This window comes from Aptenodytes patagonicus, chromosome 4, assembly GCF_965638725.1.
Source record: "Aptenodytes patagonicus chromosome 4, bAptPat1.pri.cur, whole genome shotgun sequence".
Taxonomy (NCBI): Eukaryota; Metazoa; Chordata; class Aves; order Sphenisciformes; family Spheniscidae; genus Aptenodytes; species Aptenodytes patagonicus.
The window spans coordinates 59,412,941-59,432,241 of record NC_134952.1 but is presented as its reverse complement, the minus strand read 5'-3'; the positions used below and the strand labels follow the sequence as shown (position 1 = coordinate 59,432,241).

Genomic DNA, 19,301 nt, shown 5'->3' with positions numbered 1-19,301 from the left:
AAATTTGTTTCTTGGACATCTTAGAATTAGGTTTAGCCCCTCATGGAACCACAGTCTTAAAACATATTTTTGGAAAAGTTGTGTCTAAAACTAAGATTTAGGAAAGGGATTTGAGGAATGCATTTGAAGCGATGTATAGCAGCACAGCTAGAGCTAAATTCATTTTCCCTTTGGTCAAAAAGAGGATAATAATAAAAAAAAAAAAAATTCCCTTTTTGTTGTTGCTGAAGTCAGATAGCAAGCCTAAACTAAGTTTCTGTGGGAAGCTTGAGCATTTCCACTTGCACAGTATTCTGAAGAAATAATATGTATAGAAACTAGTATGAATATTGGTACAGTCCTTTGCTTATCATAGTTTTTACCCTTTTAGATTTCGTAGAATTTTGGATCAATCATTGAATATGTCCAAACACGTTTTGGGAAAGTTTATAGGAAGAATTCTGGTTATAATGGAGAAATTCCAAATGAATGTCTGATCTGTGAACCACTGTTAGACTGAAGTGTAAAGAAAAAACAACTGAAGAACTAAGCAACCAACAAACACCACCAGCCCCCAAAAAATCCCTATCCAATGCTGAAATCCCTTCAGAAAAACAGTTAGTGTGTTTCTTCAGCCAAAAAGGCCTCTCAAAGAGTTACCACAGACAAGTGCAATTTGGGATTGGTGGCTTAATAATAGTAGTTGTTTGGGTGAGCAGAGATTCCCAATTCTTTACAGAAGATCAGTCCTATAAAATGCAGCCACAGGCTGCTGCTGAGAAAAAACTCAATTAAGAAAGGAAATTAGTCTGGCAATTAAAAAAGCCACAGCAGTGTCTGGACAAATGGATTTTTTTTTTCTTTTTTCTTTTTTTTTTTTTTTTCCTCCCCTGAAAGAAAACTGATGAGATCATTTTGGCTAAAAGAAACCCATAAGTAAGGTTGCTGGAGCAGACTGTTCATGATTTCTGTAAAATGTGAATGAAGCATGGGTATCGGTGAAGAGGAGCGATTTTAACTTTAGATATATTTTATCCCCAGGACCTTTAATATGGTTGTCATAACTGCTTTAATATTATCAAGTCATACTTATAGGACAGCTGTTCCAACTAAGTATATACTATTCCCAAATTTGTTTGGTGTGATACCTGATTTTTAAAGTGATAGTAAGCGGCTGATAAGCACACTTGGCTGTCCTCCTTAATTTAGCTATGTGAAATATAGTTTCTCAATTAACATTAGTACATAATTTAGGATACATTGAAACACTACAGCAGCTCAGAAGACTTAAACCCTCCTGCCAGTCAGAAAGCAATTTCATTCACAGCAGGTAAAGGATTTGCTGTGCATACATTGACATGAATCGCATTATTATGTTCTATTTTCACGAAGAGTTTGTTTGTGGCCAGTTAGGTTTTGAACCTAGCTGATACTAGCTGGTTCATTCAGTATCGTGGGGCATTCCCAAGGCATAACATAGACTGACATAACAAAGACTTGACACTGTAAGGGACAATGTCCTGTTCCTGTAGGAGTTACGGTGCAAGTCATGACTTCATGCTGCAAAGGCAAATTTAAATTTGGTGAAAATCCTTCTGAAAAGGGTTGTAAGGTTAGATTTCACCTCATGAGAGATCCTGTTCAGGAAGTGTGAAGTTGGAGAAGAATAGTTAAAGGACTGAACCACAGATAAGGAGGCTGTGAATTGTCCTAGGAATTAATCGGATCTAAAGTTTACCAGCTGAGTAGAACATGGCAGTCATTTTGAAGCCAGACCAGGGTGAATAAGTCATGTTACTGTTTAATTTCCATACGTTTGTTTCCAAAAAGCGTATTTTTATGGATAGGTGAAACTATGAATGAATGGTCTGTACTTTTATCATGAGTCTTGTATTTAAAAGTAACTTCTTAAGACCTTGACAGCACAAGACATTGCCCTGCACAGAGAATGGGAATTCCAAGAAGGTCATTTGCACAGTGCCAGATACCCTAACGGAAGGTCGGGGTTCCCAAGATTATGACTGATCTTTAGTGCTCCCAAGTGACAAATCAATTATGTAATATATTTTATACTTAGATTAAACCTGTAGGGAATAATTGTTGAAGTGGAAAAAATATTCTCCTCAGTCACTGTATTAAGGTACTGTATTGACAGTACTGTATTGACACCTCAGAGATAGAGCAGAGGTTTCCTGTAGGACTGCGGGCATCTTCATGCAGTCATTTCCCACTTGCAAACTGGTGATAATTTCTTTGTTTTATCACAAGAACTGTAAGGTCTTTGATGTCTTAACCTCACACACTGCTCTTAGAGTGTTTGAGCTCATAACAAAGCATAAAGAGCTGTCGTTGCTGGGGTCACTTGTGGTATTATAGTAAAAAATAACTACTGAATGCACAAAAAAAAGGGAAATCATTTAACAGATTAAAACATTAGTCTGTAAATGAAAGAAAGGAAAGAACTGGTGTATGAGTTCTTAATCTTCTGTGCATGGTTTGTAGTGTCCTTGGAGACTGATGCTCAGTTACTGTGAATAGTTTGAAGATTAATTAACAGCACAAACTTGTTCCTATGTTATTCTGAATAAATCACTTACTGCTTTCCAGATATATTATCTTGTGCACCTATGGGTGTCTGTATATACATACAGCTCTGAGTGTGGAAGGAGGGCACAATGTGAAGTGAAGATTCCTTTTCTCCTTTTCCTAGATGTATGAGAGCACAGCACAGTTACGTACTTTGTCTGCCTAGCCCTGTCCTCCATAAGTAAGGAGATTTCACAGCGTGTGTATGTAAGGCTGTTTTCACACTGTGAGTGTAATAGGGTTCTAGGATGCTATGCCATGGAGCAAATACCAGTCTCAATGTCATATGTTTCAAGACTGGTTTTCTTTTGACAAGTTTTTGTTGTGGATTTATTTCTGCCTTTTTTTCCTCTTTCTTTTGGAGAATGCTTTTAATTGCATTGGCACCAAATACTACATCAATACTAGTCAAACTCAATTGGTAGTAAAAGGTCAAATCAATGTTACAAGCATTTACTACCATACAATGTGGCTCAAAGAAAGCTAATTCCAGGAGCCACTGAATAAAAATTTCAAAAGCACTTAAATCCCATGCTCAGAAAAGGCTTGGGTTAAGTTTCACTGAGAGTCATTCCAAATCTCACTTGAGAATGGAATTTGGATGGCTTTGGCATTTATATTTCATAGCAGCTTTAATGGTCAAATGTTTCCCACTCTCATGTTCCACTCAAATCCATTTTAGGTAGAGTAACTCCTAGTATCCTCAAAATTCACTATTGAACAAAATTACTTGACTCTTCTTTCTGGTTTCTTTTTTCACAAAAGCAAATTACTCATACTGATATGTTTTATTTCAAATGCTCGTGGTTCACATCACACTGCAGTGCCAGTACTGATAAGGTATTTCTGCTTAGTGTAAATCTCAGTTTCTGATATTCAAGAGATTTTATTTTTACCGTTAGTAAAGACAATGAGTATTGAGTGGTTATTCAGACACTCCGTTTTAGGCATGAAAGTGGAGATTAGTGCATTTGCAATTTTGTTTCCAGATTAATTTTTAAAAAGGCAAAACACACTGTGTTGTTTCAACATACAGTATATACTGCCAAAGCTTCATTTGAGTCACTTTAGTGATTACTAATTAAGGTAATTTTTTTGTTAAAGAAAAACCCATTCAAAAGAGAAGCTTGGAATAATGAGAGGGCATCATTAGTACTTTTGTACTTTTTAACTGTATTTTTGAAATGTTTCTAGAAATGTTACGAGATGATGAATGTAGTGTTTCTTCAATGATTCTTGCTCATGTTTTTCTTTCCTTTTCTTATAATTTCTATAGACCTCCTTAGCTTCTTTTCATGTTTCTCTCTTGATATCTCTGATTTCTAGAGCTGCTTTTTATGCAACTAGGGATAAGAAGAAGCTAAAGGAATTGGAGGTGTTACTAAAGCAAACTTATATGGCATAGCTAAATTTATTGTCTTAGTACCTTTATTTCACTTGCAGGGCACAGGAGGAAGTTGAGTGCTTTTCTGAAAACTTAACAGGCGAAGAGGGGATAAAGCAGCTAACGTTTTTTTAATGCTCGAACTTTGGTATTGCTACCACACTGTGGAGAAAACCACACATGGAGCAACTTTATAGCACTTGCTTTACTCTTCTCTTCCTGATCATCTGAAGACTTAATATTTTTTCACTAGAATTAACCAGGCTTATCACTTCCCCACATGTATTTTGTAGAAATAGTTCTTTGCAAAGAATGCAAGTTACCTTCAAGCAGTGTTAGTGAACAGTAGGCATCTCTCTGCCAAGGAACAAAATTTTCAGGCATTATAAATAGCAGTGACATAACATTTTTTTTCTCCCATGGGCTTACATCAACTTTAAGTTTTCATTTTTATGTAATTTATATCTTGCAGAGTTGAAGCACAGTAGGGTTTTTTGCCTTGTTGTGACACTTCAGGAACCCACAGTCCCGAATTGAGAGCAATAAGAAAAGAGCAAGTATGGTAGTGCTGCTGTGTAAATGTATACAATCCAAATCAAAAAGTTATGGGGCTAGTGGTTTTGTGAAAGGGAGCTGTGGAATGCTTTCTGCATCTTGCTAACTTCCATACCCTACTGATCATAGCTCAGCACTTAGAGCCAAGTTCTGCCCTCTGATGCACACACTTGGCTCTTGTTTCTGTCTAAGGCATGTGCATCTGAGATCAATACTTGGCTTTTATTTCAAACAGACAAGTAAAGAATGAGTCATGCATACATGTTGCAAATTGAGCAAATGGCGTAAGTAAAATTGCATATTTAATTTAAGAATATTTTTTCCTTTGGAGCATTTGGTAGAACTCTGGAATTCTTGTCTTGCTTTTACTGTTTCAGTCCTGTGAGGAGTAAGAGTTTAACTTGCGGAGCTTTTGCTGCTTATGACCACGTACCTGAGAAGTTAACATTAATTTAGATTGTCATGTTAACAATGATAAACAATCCTGATCTGGGTTCACTTGTGCATTTGTCCAACTGAATTCTGTTTTTTAGGGAAAAACATCTTTAGGGGAAGGTATTTTTATTATTCCCCTGCTTTTTTCTTTATTTTGAACTGTATGTGCCACATTACTGATATGCATATATATGTATATGCATGCTCAGTGGCTTGCAATGGCCCAGTTGTGGAAGCTGTGGAGCTTGCCTCTAGGCTCTGAGGCTTTTACTTTCTCTGTTCTGCAAACTATCCTTCACTAAGATTTTGTGCAATGCTGTTTTTTCACATTCTCTAATGGCACTGAAATGACCTTCTTCAACTAGCACCGGAACCTTCAACCAGCACACAGGGCTGGTCTGCTGCCATGGCAGGACAAGGTGCAAAATAGGATGGCTGCTGTTGGTTGGCAGAGGGCTGAGATAGGAGCTGGAGGAGATGGTTCTCTCTCAACAGCAGTTCCCTGTTTCCTCATAGAGAGCGAGCCAGGCTAGATGGAAGCACAGACTCAATTCAGTCCACAGGAGATCAGTTGGACCATGCTGCTAAACCTCAGGAGTTACCTAAGCTGAATATTGTACAGGGTGTATATTCTAGAGATTTACTGGCATTGCTGGCCAAATGTCTGGAAATGACAGTTGCTATACAGCATTATACTCGCAAGAAGAAATTTATAAAGTATCAAGAAAGCAGAAGGAATATGAGCAACTTTGCCTGCTTTTAAAATATGTTCTTTTCCCCCCCGCCCCTTGTTCCTCTCCCTCTCCCCCCTTGCCCCAACTCCTACTCTCCCAGCCATGAAGACTTTGAATTTATATCGGGGACCCGCATGCGCAAGCTGGCTCGAGAAGGACAAAACCCGCCAGAAGGCTTCATGGCTCCGAAGGCTTGGACTGTGCTGACAGAATACTACAAATCCTTGGAGAAGGCTTAGGCCTCTTATTAACTGCAGATCAACCTTTGACGCCTGATTTATTTACGAGAAGGGGACCACACAGTCACCGTTCATGTTGCTTTGTTGTGGTGTCTGTCAGGAAGTTCTTCTCTGAAAACAGACTCTTTCTCCCTAACTTAGCATCATTCTCTGCCTATCCTTATGGGTTCTATTATGTCCTGGCACCTAACTAGCTGCTGGTTTTAATGTCTTCTCTTTTATTACAGTTAATATTCTTGCAGTAGGATTTTTAACTCTTGTCTTTTTTTTATATTTTACTGCCTCTGTCCTATGAGTTCTGCAGCTGTTAAATAGATGCAGCTTTTCTCATATGTTATTTAAACTGCTGGGTAGTGTCTGGTTTTAGTAGTTTGTAGGAGAAAATGTAATGGTTAGATCCTTAACTATGGATAGATTATCTATAAATCGAAAAAGTAAATAAGTTGTAAAACATCCGTAAAAGTGTCCTCATCTTTATCTCATCATCATCTCCAGAAGCACTTAACATCACTTTCTGACTATATGTAATCCAAGAGCAGAGTTTTTTATGAAGCATAATTAAACTTTTTTGCTTTCTTTGTTTAGTTTTGGAGTTCATTGAGTTGTCCGGTGATTCTCTCCTGCTGTGGACCTGTAAAGGTGGCCAAGTAATGAATAAAAGAAAATATCTAGTTTTCACTTTGAACTGATAACTAATCCAGATTTTTTTTTAATATGTGCTTGTTGCCATAGGTGTCAGTAGAGAATGTTTTATTTCATTTGATATAACTTGCCAGTTTTTGGTTCCAGATATACTTGTTCAGCCTACTACAACTTTAAAAAAAGTATGGCAGACCAACCTTGAATTCATGTTTAATTATTGCAAGAAAAAAAAAAAAGTCGTTAGATCTTGGCATTTCCTGTGGTACAAAAGCTTAGTCCTGAGGTTAATTTTCTGGCTATTTTTCAAGGTCTCCAGAGAGTAATCTGCTTCTCTTGGTTCAGCTTTGCTTGTTTGAAAGACAAAGCATAAGTTCTTCTAGGATTCTTCAAAAATCCTGAAGTTGGTTAATTCAGTATGTGAAACATTAACTGCTAAAGGAAAACATAAAAAATGAAAAGTAAAACACTTCTTAAGTGTAAAGTAACGCTGACCTATTGGGAACTTTTCAAGCATTTGCAGGTAATCAGTGGAACAGTCATAACCCCTCTTAGCCTATTAGCTAGAAACTATCTCCTATCTTTCTCACAGAAACTTACTTTTCTGTTGTTAAACAGTGTATATAGGAGGAACCAGCTCAAAATTGTTTTTAGAATGCTGATACTGGCCTGCTACTGAGCCTGGATGAAGCATATGTTCATCTAGATGAAGGTTGTGATGAGGGGACCTGTGTAATGAATGGGATGAATGCTACTTGCAATCTTTGTTTACTTGTTCACAGTAGTATTTAAGACAAATGCTTTGAGAATTACTTCCTTCTCTTTTCTTCCTCTGCCTCTTTGAAGAGATGTAGAAAGTATCTTTTAATGGGATTCTTACCTCTGATATAAAGTGAGGCAGAACTGGGAAAAGACAAGTGGCATGTTTATTAGCGAACCACAACAATTACTTGAGACTGTGTTTTGGTAGCGTAAAGCTTATTTCTTCAGAATTGCTGAACAGATTTTGTAGGATGTGCAAAATCCAGAAGAAAGAGTCAGTTCATCTGTGTGCAGCTGTTCATGCAAAACTTCAAGTTTAACTATGAAGGTGAACAAGAGTTATCAGCTGCTAAAATGGGATCTGCTGTTGGGAGTTTGGATTCTTTGCTGTCAGGTTTGATTCTTCTGCTAGCTATGATGAAAGATAAAAGTATTTTTGCAGAATAGCAAACACAGGTGAAAGTTACAGAAATTAACGTTTGAAAAATGCTACGTGTGCTATGTGAAGTCCAGAAAATAAGTGGGAATGGTGAGCATGAATGTGAATCATCCTGTAAAGTTAATTTAGAAGCAGGAATGCCTTCAAGCAGATTAATACAGTGATAATCAAGCAGATCTAGTTTTCATACTTAGCTGGTTTGATGCTGAGGCCTTGTTGTTATAGTGCTTCTGGAAAGCATTCCTTGCAAGGCTCTGTATTAAAGAAGCTTTCAGGTTTGTTCTAACTTTAAGCCAACAGCCACGGCATTCCCAGCATAATGCTGATTAAGAACAGGAGCATCTGGTTGATTTGTGGGCAGGACTTGCTCTATACAACAATATTTTCCTGTATCATGAGAGTTTTCTCTCGTCTGCAGCTGCCTTATTTAAGGAAGCTGTACTTACAGGTAAGGGCTACCCCAGAAATTATTCTTTTGCCAGCATCTCTCTTTCTTTAGCTTTTCTCTGCCTTATTTCAGTGGGTAGCGTTATCAGCTGGCCAGTCCTAACGTTCTGTTTTTAACAGTAGGTTCATCTTCATTAAGGGTGCTATGGCATTTGAGGCTCTTCTGAGACAAGTTGGGTGTCTTCCAGGAGGCAGCAACAGGAGTAATGAGATAATGGTTGTTGCACCCAACACCTGTCTTCCCACACCTGCTCTACCACCAAAGACCTCAGGAACATGCCATACAAAAGTAATAATACTCTTGAACCATGTGATGGATATGAGGACAAGCAGGACCTAACTTTCCAGCTGTGGGAAAATAAAAAGCTCCATTGTCTCTTCTCTTCAGTTCCTAAAACACCTCTTTTTTTACTGGAAAAATACTTATATGTACATGAATCATGAATCTAAGCAGTTATACAAGTGTGTTCTTTTCTTATGAAGAACAGCAAAATCAAACTTCCAGGTATGTCCTTTTTCTAAACATCATTTTGCTTTAACAATCGAGGAGTTTTACTCTGTTCATTAAGATGAAAATTGTCGAAAAGTGTTCCCCCTGCCACCCACCTTCTGCCTCTACATTGATCTACCTTATAAATGGTTCTTTACCTGCTACTCTTGCACAGGATAATTTATGGCTATTATCCTGTGCTTTTTGTACAGTCTCAGGATGATTATTCCTTTCTAGCTGATCATTCTGATATATTGGGCATGCGATGCATGAAAGTAATAACACTCTCAATCCATATGGCTGATACATGGACAATCTGGACCCAGCTTTCCAAAATACAAGGATTAATGAGGTAGGTGGAGATTATCAAACCCTAATCCTTGGGGTTAAATAAATGGTACAAAATTACTACCTCTCTTAGGTGAAATGATTAATTCCAGATAACTGATTCCTGCAGTACCTATGAAAAAACTTGCCTTTTTCTTAAGAACCTCATGGCTGAGAGTTCTGTTTTCCTATGTGAGCTCCCATATGCCTATTTTTGACTAACATGAATAGTCAGAGTAACTTTTCAAGTAAGGATCTACAGGCTGTGATGGAAAAATAGTAGATGAATGCTGAGGATACTGACTTCTGCCTGATTTTTTTTCTTTCAATAGGGGATCTGAGCACTAACAACTCAGTAATACATCAGAGATGCGAAATGGAAAATGTAGACTAGGTCACAGGGTTTTTTAGATGCAGTTTGGAGCTAACCAAGCTTCTACATCTGGAATAATTCAGTAGAAGTCGGGGGGCGGAGGAAATGAGTGGATGTCCTGGCATGGTGGTGCTGGAAATAGAACAGGGCTACCATAAGCTGTGTAGCCAATACTGTAATTGGCTTGAGTTTGGACTTCCCTTGCATTTCATATTTCCTTAATTTCAAAAAGTTCCATAGGCGAGTCACACAGAGGGTTAAACTTACTGCCTTTCCACACTACAAAAAGAATAAAAATTACTTTGAGCATCCTGACCAAATACTAACAGTAGTCCAGATCCTTTTCCTTTCCTGACGGATTAAAGGTGCTAATCAATGTATTACTTCCTTTCCCTGTAAAAGCTGACAGCTTCAAAAACAAGTGTGTGTGTGACACTTTCAGTATTTACACACACGGCATCCCTTGTATCTCTTAAAGGTCACGAACCTTTAAGATTTTTTGTGATAGGCACTGTAGGAACACAGAAAAAAGCTCTCATCTCTGCTTCCCTGTGAGTCAGAAGGTAAGTTTACTACATCTGTGGCACAATCTCCAAAGACAGGGAAAGGGAAAACTATTCCTTCACTTAATATAGGAGAATCCACAGGAAAAAAAAAAAGATGGAAACTGAATCTTCATTTAACTTTGCATGCATGTCTGTTTATCCATCTATAGGAACAGGATTTACTGCGGTGCTTGAACATGAGTAAGAAATGTGTAGGAATGGTATTCTACTCCTCAAACCTGACACAGAATCCTTCACCACCACCACCTGTAAAATAATAGGGACTTCAGCCTGGAGTGAGTTGGCTGAATTAAATGCTAGAATGAAAGCAACTGATAGCTCAGAATTAGTATTTTGTTGTTCTTTATTAATTGGTCTCGGAAACTTGCTTACCAAAACTCCCAATTTAGATGCTGTTAAAGAGGAGAGCGACGCTAGTTCAATTTTTTTCATGTTTAGAGTTTTTTACAAGATGGAGCTGAGAAGCATGATTGCCAAGGGTAAATTTAAAGCCTTCAGTGGCCAATTCATTGGATACGAGAGTTCCTTGCCAGCAGCCAAACAGGTGTCGGGTAAACGTGATTTAAAGGAAGACTGTGCTGAAGTTTCTGCTCAGTTGTGGTGTTTTACCTTGAAGAAAGCCTGAGGGCTGGAATAGCGGGGCCTCTTTTAAGTTTGCTTTCTCATTTCACAAAAAACTTTTTGATTATGAATATTAGCTGGATTTTTGCTAGGCTTTTGAAGTGTCCATTGAAGGGTTTTCTTTGTGTCTCCTGCAAGCTCTGTGTCTGCTCTTGTGGTGTTAGGATTGTTTTTACCTGTATCCCTTTTCATTATTTAGTCTTTATTAAAATAACTTTTTTCTTCTTTTTGGGAGGGTATATATGTGCATGAGCCAGCATCATGCCTTCAACATTTCCAGAGCTGTTTGCCCTAGAAACCTCATCTTGATACCATTTTGAAGTTGAGGGGGAAAGGCAACTACACTGAAAGCTAGAAAACACTGCTTTAAAGCCACATCTGGAATTCTTAGACAGTAAATGGCTCCAACTTAAAACAGAGAATACAGAGATTTTATATGCCATAAAACTCAAGGAGCCTTGGATTCAGTATAAGGACTGTCACCCGGCCTTCATGTTAAAATCCATCTACACAGTGCTTTGAAGTATGATTGTAGTCAGAATGCTACCTGTCTATGTATAAAAGGAGAAAAAAAAAACCAAACTTGTTTCAGTATAAACTTCAGTGGGAGTGGAAATAGTGCCCAAATCTTGCTTTTGTCCTCTGCAAACAAAGCTGTTTTGTCTGTGGAGTCCTACACTCATCACTCTAAATTGCATCGTATGAGAAGAGTACAAACATTTCGGCCATATCCACTTATTTTCATCTCATAGCAGCAGTTAGACTGCAAGTCTTTTACTTGCAATCTAAGCTGTGAGCTTTCAGCTTTTGCTGAGCACCTGCAGATCTCTAGGCTTTCCACCCAGATGACCTGTGTCTGAATTTTTGTGGTCTAAATCAATTATTTCTGTAATGACTGATAGTAAAGTTTGTTGCGGTAATTGTGATGAGACAGATGAGAGAGACCAGTACCCATGTGTTAATATTCCCTGAACTTCGTTGGTGCATTTTATTTATTACAAAACATGACATTTTGTTCAGGAGGACAAACCCACTCCTTTAACATGGAAACATTTCTCTGATTTCAGGAGTGCTCCTCAGAGAAAGAGAAAATGTTTAGGCTTTTGTACTATTAATTTGATTTCATCAACAGCTTTCTCAAAGGCTTAGGTAGAATCAGAAGAGAGTCCTTGACCCTTAAACAGTGGGTTCAAATGGGTTGCCCACTGTAGAATGGAAAACTGCAGCTGGATAGTCCACGGAAGGTTGTTTGCAGGATTGCTCATGTGTCATTAAGTTCTGCTTTGTTTATAGTTCATCTACCACCTGTGAAAAACAGTATTTTGATCATTTAATTCAATTGTTTCCAGACAATGAAGACAATCATGAGACGAGATCATGTTTAAGCATAACTTTCCACTAGGAAAAAGTTTAGCACTATTATAGTTTATATTTAAATAAGATACAGTCTGAAAGATCCAGTGTTATAATTATATGAGCAAAAATTTCCTATCATACTATGTGACAGCAGAGCAATAACCATGCCACCAGAGTCAACATCAGTACAGCGCAAAATGCTAAGTATTATTGACACTTCATTAGAGACAGTTATTTATAACTCCTTTGTTCGTTATTTCTTCAAGGAAAAATACTGCTTCTTTCTGAAAACTGAAAATCTGTTTGCCTTACTTGGTAGTTAGAGACACTCAGAATGGCAGTGATTCTTCATAGTTTTTACTGTTTTGCTGTGAGTATTTTTAAATACATGCATGCTTTTGAGCTCCACAATGAAATGGCTTTGCAAAGAACATTAAAGTTTTAAAGTTTTTCTTTGTAAACATTCGTGGCTATTTTACTTATAGCAGCTTGGTCATTTTTCCCTCTGTACAACGAAAAAAAAAGTCTCATAAAGGTCAATCTTATGTAGAGATTGGGTACAGAATTTTCATCAACTATTAAAACAACTATAGCTGGTTTCCTTTTCATACAAGCTTTTGGTTCAGGGATGTCTTTCATTCATGTTGTGAGGATTTCTTGTCAAATACATCATGTGCTGGAGCAAAGTGTATTTAAAAATGGTGAGTTGATGGTGGAGAATTCCAGGATAGCCTCATTCAAGCACTAACAATAAAAGACCACATCTTGTAATATGTAATTCTTGCAAAAGAATGTTGTGCCTTTTCTATAATCATAGTTGGGATATAAATGCAAATTCAAAGCAGCATGTTCTGTCTAAAAGATATGCAGAAAGAAATGAACATTCTTCAGTCAGTGGTTTTCTGGAAAAAAGCTTCCTTTTCACATTTTTAATGTACTTGAAAAATGAAACATAAATGTCCTGATCTTTCCGTTTCCATACTTAAAGATGTGTCTTGATGGGGGACAATGTATTTTCTCTCTCTTATTCAAACAGTTGTGTTGTCTTCAGTTTGAGGATTTGCTGAATATTGGCAATGAACTGAAAATAGTGGTCTATCTAGACCGATCCTACACTAGACAGTTTCAAACAAGCAAACTCATCTTTTCATTTAGACATACTTCATTGACTTTTCTCACCTGTATGTAACTTGCAACAACTCCTCATTTCAGATTTTTCTACGTAACTGTGTAACTAATGGAAGAAAATTCAGCCTCTTTACCCATTCTTGGTTTGATTATTATCCTACATGTGTCTGTAGATCTTGAAACTAATGCTAAGGAAGTAGGTGCCTTTCCACACTGATTTTGTGATGTTAACTCTGGAAGACATCATTGATGTTCATCAATGTGAACTTGAAGAAAGATCTGGCTGCCTGTGGAGAAATGAACCTGATTGTATTGAGAGCCTGCAGAGTGTGTGTGCTAACTCTCCTCTCTTTAACTCTGTGAGTGAATGTTGGAATACACAGAGGCTTTTATTTTGACAGAAAAGGGGTAAGTCACTGTTTTCTTAAATGTGACACAATGGGGGTTTCCAAGGAAAGAGGCTTATCTTAACTAGCCAAATAAAGAGAAAAACATAAACCAGGAGCTTTTCAGCCAGTGGCTTACAAAATGATCAGTACAAACTAAGGAAGGCCTGCCCACTAAAACCCAGAGATTTGTGCCTGTGTATATCCCCAGGGAGACTAACAGTAATGTGAAGAATTCCAGCATCGAAGAGGATTTTATGCAGTATGAATTTATTATGCATTTCATGGTTCCTGTGGAATTTTCAATGTCTGCTCAATCTCCACGTGCAATTTTAATAAAATATGTGCTCATAGTACATTCCGCTCTTGTATCTTTTTCTTCCTTTTCTCATAAAAATACTCTGTTATTGTTTCAGGCTGAAAATTTTCTCGACTTTGATGTGCCGAGGGAAGCATCGCAGTTTACAAGGGGAATTCATGCAGTTTACAGTTTCATCAGTCAGCCGTGAAAACTATGAGAGAAGGGGCTGGAGAGTATTCTGTGGCAATGGAGTTTCTGATTTTGGTCAGGGCCAGTATAATAGGGGCCTACAATCTTTTTTTGGTTTGCAGACTACTACAGGTGTGTAGAGGTTTGGTTTTTTTGGTTGGTTGGTTTTTTTGTTTTAGTAAGCATTAGTCAGCCTGTAATCTTGTTATTGTTTAGTTATCTTCTGAGGTTCGTTTAATGGTAGTCTGTGAGCCTTTCTGGAAAGTGCAGCTCACAAGCTTAAAATCATTACTCTAGAATAACAGTTAATCTTCCATGAATTTTGTCTATATAAAATTACAAAGTACAGAAGCATTCAAAGAAACAAGAATAAAAATAAAAGGAAAGAATAAAAAGATTATAAATGGAGTAGGCAGTATTTGAGGGGTGAGCATGTTCCCATTTAGGCCAAACTCCATTTTACATCCACCACATACAAGAAAGTTGCTGGTATATTTTGGCTCTCTGGGTTTGTACGTTACCACAAATGCAGGTAAGAACCCCGTGAAAGCTAAGACAACAGCTTGAAACCAAGCAAGGCTTAGAAGGCAAGCATCTGAAGGAAAGACGAGACTTGCCCTCCAGTTAAAGAAGTGGAGCAAAAGAGGAACTGAGACCCTGAACTTTGGGGCTGGATCTCTTGTACATTAGATATGGAGTTGGGGCCAAGGCAAATACCACTACTTTATCTGGTGGAATGTTCATCTAGAATAGTCTTGTGTACACACAATATTGAACCTTGTTGGTGTAAGAAGAAATCATGTAGAGTGCTGAAGTTTCTTCTACTTTTCATTAGAAAAACAAGCATTGTCTGCCATGTGGTTGCTGGTTAAACTTGGCTGCTTTGGGATTATTTGTCTTGGTCCTGACGGCCTTGACCTTTCATACTTAGGGTTTACCTGGACTCTAGCTATCTTTGTGGGGCTCCAGGAGTTGGTTCTCTTTGGACTCTCAGCTGCTTTCTCACTGTGGCAGACGCCGGATCTCTTTCACAGCCAGATTTTTTGGGGGTTTCCTAAGCATGCTTCTCAGTGAGCTTTGCTGTTTTTACTATCTCTGGAACACGTTTTTGTGGTCTGTGTTTTTTGGGGGGGGTGTTTTGTTTTGTTTTTTTGCTCCCCCTTCATATTTGTGGAGCTGATAGCAACAGTTACTGTAGTATGAACCAAAATATCCTACTTAACCATCTCTTTATGCTTCTGCTGATGCTTTTCATGTCACAGCTTCCAGTCAACAGCCTACTGGCTGAGAAACAGAGAAAGCCTTGATATTGTGCAAGCATTGTCCAACAATAGCCAAAACATCAGTGTGTTACCAATACGATTTTAGTCACAAATCCAAAATGCAGTGCCATATGGGCTGCTGTAAAGAAAGTTAATTCCATCCCAACCAAACCCAGTAAAGCTTTGCCTCTTAACTAGAGCTGTGAGGGCTGGAGCAGCTGCAGCTCCAGAAATCCTGAGATTTTTCCATATTGGGCAGAAACTGCTCTTCTGATGTAGCCAGAGAGATGGTAAAGATAGTTGCAATTGCTTGTGACTGCTCTACTTCCATATGCTTCTCTCTCTACTTCTGTATGCTTCTATCTATGGAACACCAAGTGGCAATGTAAGTGTGAAGCCTGCTGAAAGAATTTGTGCCAGAACTGGAAGAGCAGCACTGCAATTATTTGTAGGAGGTTTTTTATTCTTGCCATGATATATCACTTTGTTAGTACAACAATCAGAACGGTTTCTCCTCAAAAAGGAGGAAAAACAGTACGAGCTTAAGTGACATGGAAGCAACTGAAATTAAGAAAGTGAGGAGCTCTGAATTACCTTTTTCTCTTAATGTCTCTTAATAATACATACTTCATCTTTTGACCTCATCTCTCCATTGTTCTATATTTTGTTTTCTCTAATGCTTCCATGATGAGCAATATGGATCAAAGAGATTAAACCTTGTTTGCTACTAATCTGACATAAAGGCCGTGATTCTTCAGTATTTCAAGGTAAAATGATAAATAATCACGGTAGCAAGGAAAGCCTCCTTGTTTGCAGTATGACACAGTTAAGCTGCATCTGGTAGCGCTTCATTTGCAAAATGTTCACAGAACTGTTCTAACGCCATCCATGGTACTGATGCACAAACTGGGAAATAATCAGAAAGGCGTATTTGTTACAGGCTTCTTTGGAAACAGAGCAAAAAAGAAGCCCGCTGTTCTCCAAGTAGAAACATACCAATCCTGCAATGAGTGGGGGGATGGGGGAACATTAAAACTTCAAATCAGCACAGACAAAATACTAAAGGAATTTAGTGTTTTCACTAATACTGCTCTTAAGCAGGGTTCTTTACTAAAGAGCTGGTTGCATAAAAGCTGCAAGATTAAGCTTGTTCAAAGAACTGAGTGTCACCATTTCTTGTTTTTTAAACTGACTTTCAATTATCCAAGAGCTGCTAAATTTGTTTTAATCAATAGCACTTTTAAATTGTAGGAGGACAGAAAAGGGCACTTGGAAAGTGGTAAGTTTCTTGATGTTTTAGATTTTTCCCTTGTCTCTGGTACCATAAGTGTTTTCAACCCAGCCTGAAAAGACAAAGTTGAATCTGCAGATTGATGGTTATTACACATGAGCACGTCTATGAGCTCTGTCACAGCCTCTCTGTGGGCCTATTGACCTTGCGCTAATTAGGAGGTGTCATTCCCTATGGGATAACAGCAGATCTGCCCTTACTGCTTATGCTCTGGGATTAATTTAATGGATGCAGTGCAAAACGCTGCGTAGACTTCTGTGACAACAGGCTGCTATGGGAACAGCTGGCTTAGCATGTTCTTGCTTTGGTAGACTTTCAAGTCACTTGGACCTTCTTTCTGCGGCAGTCAGTGCTGACGGATGCCCTCTTATGTTCAGAGGTGAATCTTGTCCCTGGAAAAGTTATTTTGTAAGTGCAAAAAAAGGGCATTGCGGTTTCACTGCCCGAGTCAGCACTTGATCTTTTCCTGACATTGCTGAACAGGCCTTGCTGTCTTGTATATTAGAATGACTTAATTGGAAGATTGGAATATTGTCGAAAACTTCAGCGGTTGCTGAGGGATTTCTTTTTCCCCTTCTGTCCTATTTGGTAAAATTGAACATTCTCTGTAAATATGTGTAGAAGAATAAAAGTCTTCCCTTTGCAGAGTTCTGCTGAACAAGCAGGACTGTATTGGTCTTCCTCAGAATTAAATACCAGCCAGACCTGCTGTTCATATGTGACATGCTTATTTGCATTTGCTCTGATCTTTTGCCCAAATAAAAAAGCAGGAACTGAATAGGATTTAATTATGAGCTTATTTAAGCTTTCTTTTATGCAGACAGTTGTGGAGTGTATATTTATCTGAGTAGAACTTTTGAAACATGGTCCTTTCTGCTCTCCATTTTCTCTTTTTAAGAAAGAGATATCTAGCCACTGATGTTTGGTTTGGGGATTTTTTGGTTTTGCTTCCTTCTGACAGAAGCCTACGTTTAGTGTAATGACATCAGGCTACTTCTGTCTTAAAGAAAAAAATGAATTAAATTATTAATTTTTCTCTCACTTTAAGTCCTAAGCAAAAATATTTGCTTGTTTGTTTCTGGGGTATGGAGTCTTATAAGCTTCTGTTTCATCTTAAGGAATTCTTATTCATCAGAGTGTGAGGGGCATAAAATTAGACTAGATTCATCTTTCTACTGTTTGATAGGGCTTTTCATTGCTTCTCAGAGGAACTTGCCAAATCTAACTTCTATCACTTTTGGTTTTTTTGTTTCTCTGGATTTATACAAAATGATACTTATCACCCATAAACCAAACTGTTTTACTTGTGGCATAACCAGTTAAATTAACATTAAAACCAGACATAAATCTTCAGCCATCTTTAGAAGCAAAATTTTTTTTTTTCAAACTAAATTTGCATTCATTTTTCATGTTATGACGACTTTCTCATTTACTGGGAATGTGCACTAGAAATGCTAGCCTGGTTCCACAGGACATGTTGCCTGATGGGTGAGCAAGGTGTAGTCAGTATAGTGAAATCGTGTTACTAGATCAGTTTCATCCTAACTTATCATCAAGAGGTGAGCTTGTTACTGATCCTTTCTGGCTTGCAGAATTAGTTCTGTAGAGTTCTAGTTATTGTTAAGTTATTGCTAAGTGTTATTTAGTAGGAATCATATAGAGAGACATACAAGAGAGCTTTTTTTAAGAAAACTCTGCCTGTAATATAAAGATTTTTTTTGATAATGAAGTAACAATTAGGAGGCATTTTTTTTTTCTTCAATGTTGTTCACATTCAAGAGATACTAAGGTATTTGTGTTTGTATATACACGTATAGATATATATAGAGAGAGAGATGTGAAAAGAGAGGAAGTATCTTAACCACAACATATGTTTCTATTGAGTTTCTTCTGTTTTCTTTAGTGACAAAGCCACATGATATCCCTGTTGGGATTGCAGGCTGATACAGATTGGAAGAATGAGCTGGATGCCGTATTGCTTAATCAGCCAAGTGGTTGGTTAGTCTCGTTATTTTGTGCAGAGGACAGATGCATAGCCTCTGGCAGAAACAATACAACATGATTTTTCAGATCCTGTCATTCTTTCTCTGCTGGCAGTTGGGAAAAAGATATATGGTATACAATGAAGCTTTGCATATTGAAAGTCAGTAGTATGAAAATCAGTGACGAAAAGCAAACAGTATCTTTTTTAGTGTTGGAATGTTTCTTGGAGGTTGAGAGAGTATACAGAATATTATTTTAAGCACTCTCAGGTTACTCACTTCAGTTGTCAAAGTTACCTAGACAAACCTCCTAGGCCTCTTAATATTGTCATTAGAGAACATAGTCAACATGTAACACATAAGGGAGGCTTTTTAGAATTCAAGATTGTGTCCTCCCTACTTAGAGAAGTACACTCTGTGGTTTTGCAATACTTTGTTTTAACTTAATGGTGCAGGTACAGTGGCAAAGAAAGAATAGTTAATAACACTGAGAAAAATTTTCTTGTTAAGCCAAAGGTAAAGAGACTTTCACTGCTACAAGATTTTATTACTGTTCAGGATTTCATAAAAGCCATTTTAGATTCAAGCAAAGCTCTTAATTTTTTTTTTTCTCTTATAGTACATAGAATAGAAAAATCATGGTTTGAATTAGCTTGATATTCATGGAGAGTATAGTAAGGAAAAAGTCCACTGTTAACTTTCATTTAATCACGTGGTAAAATTCAGTTTGGTGTCGTTTTAAGAGATTAATTCTACTCTATAACACTGAGGAGTTCTGTGAGAATTAACTTTCAAGTAGGTATAACTTTGTCCTACGCTTAGGAATTTTT

The 19,301-nt window shown here is 37.7% G+C and overlaps 1 protein-coding gene across 2 annotated transcripts in view; it reads left to right on the top strand.

The window, feature by feature from the left end:
* PAPSS1 (3'-phosphoadenosine 5'-phosphosulfate synthase 1) overlaps nt 1-6,488 on the top strand; it is a 56,640-nt gene extending 50,152 nt beyond the window's left edge. For both annotated transcript variants that reach the window (XM_076336865.1, XM_076336864.1), the window contains exon 12: nt 5,774-6,488. In XM_076336865.1, coding sequence (XP_076192980.1) covers nt 5,774-5,912 — 139 coding nt within the window. In that variant the 3' untranslated portion in view covers nt 5,913-6,488. The remainder of the gene's footprint in view (nt 1-5,773) is intronic.
* The last annotated feature ends 12,813 nt before the right edge of the window (nt 6,489-19,301 follow it).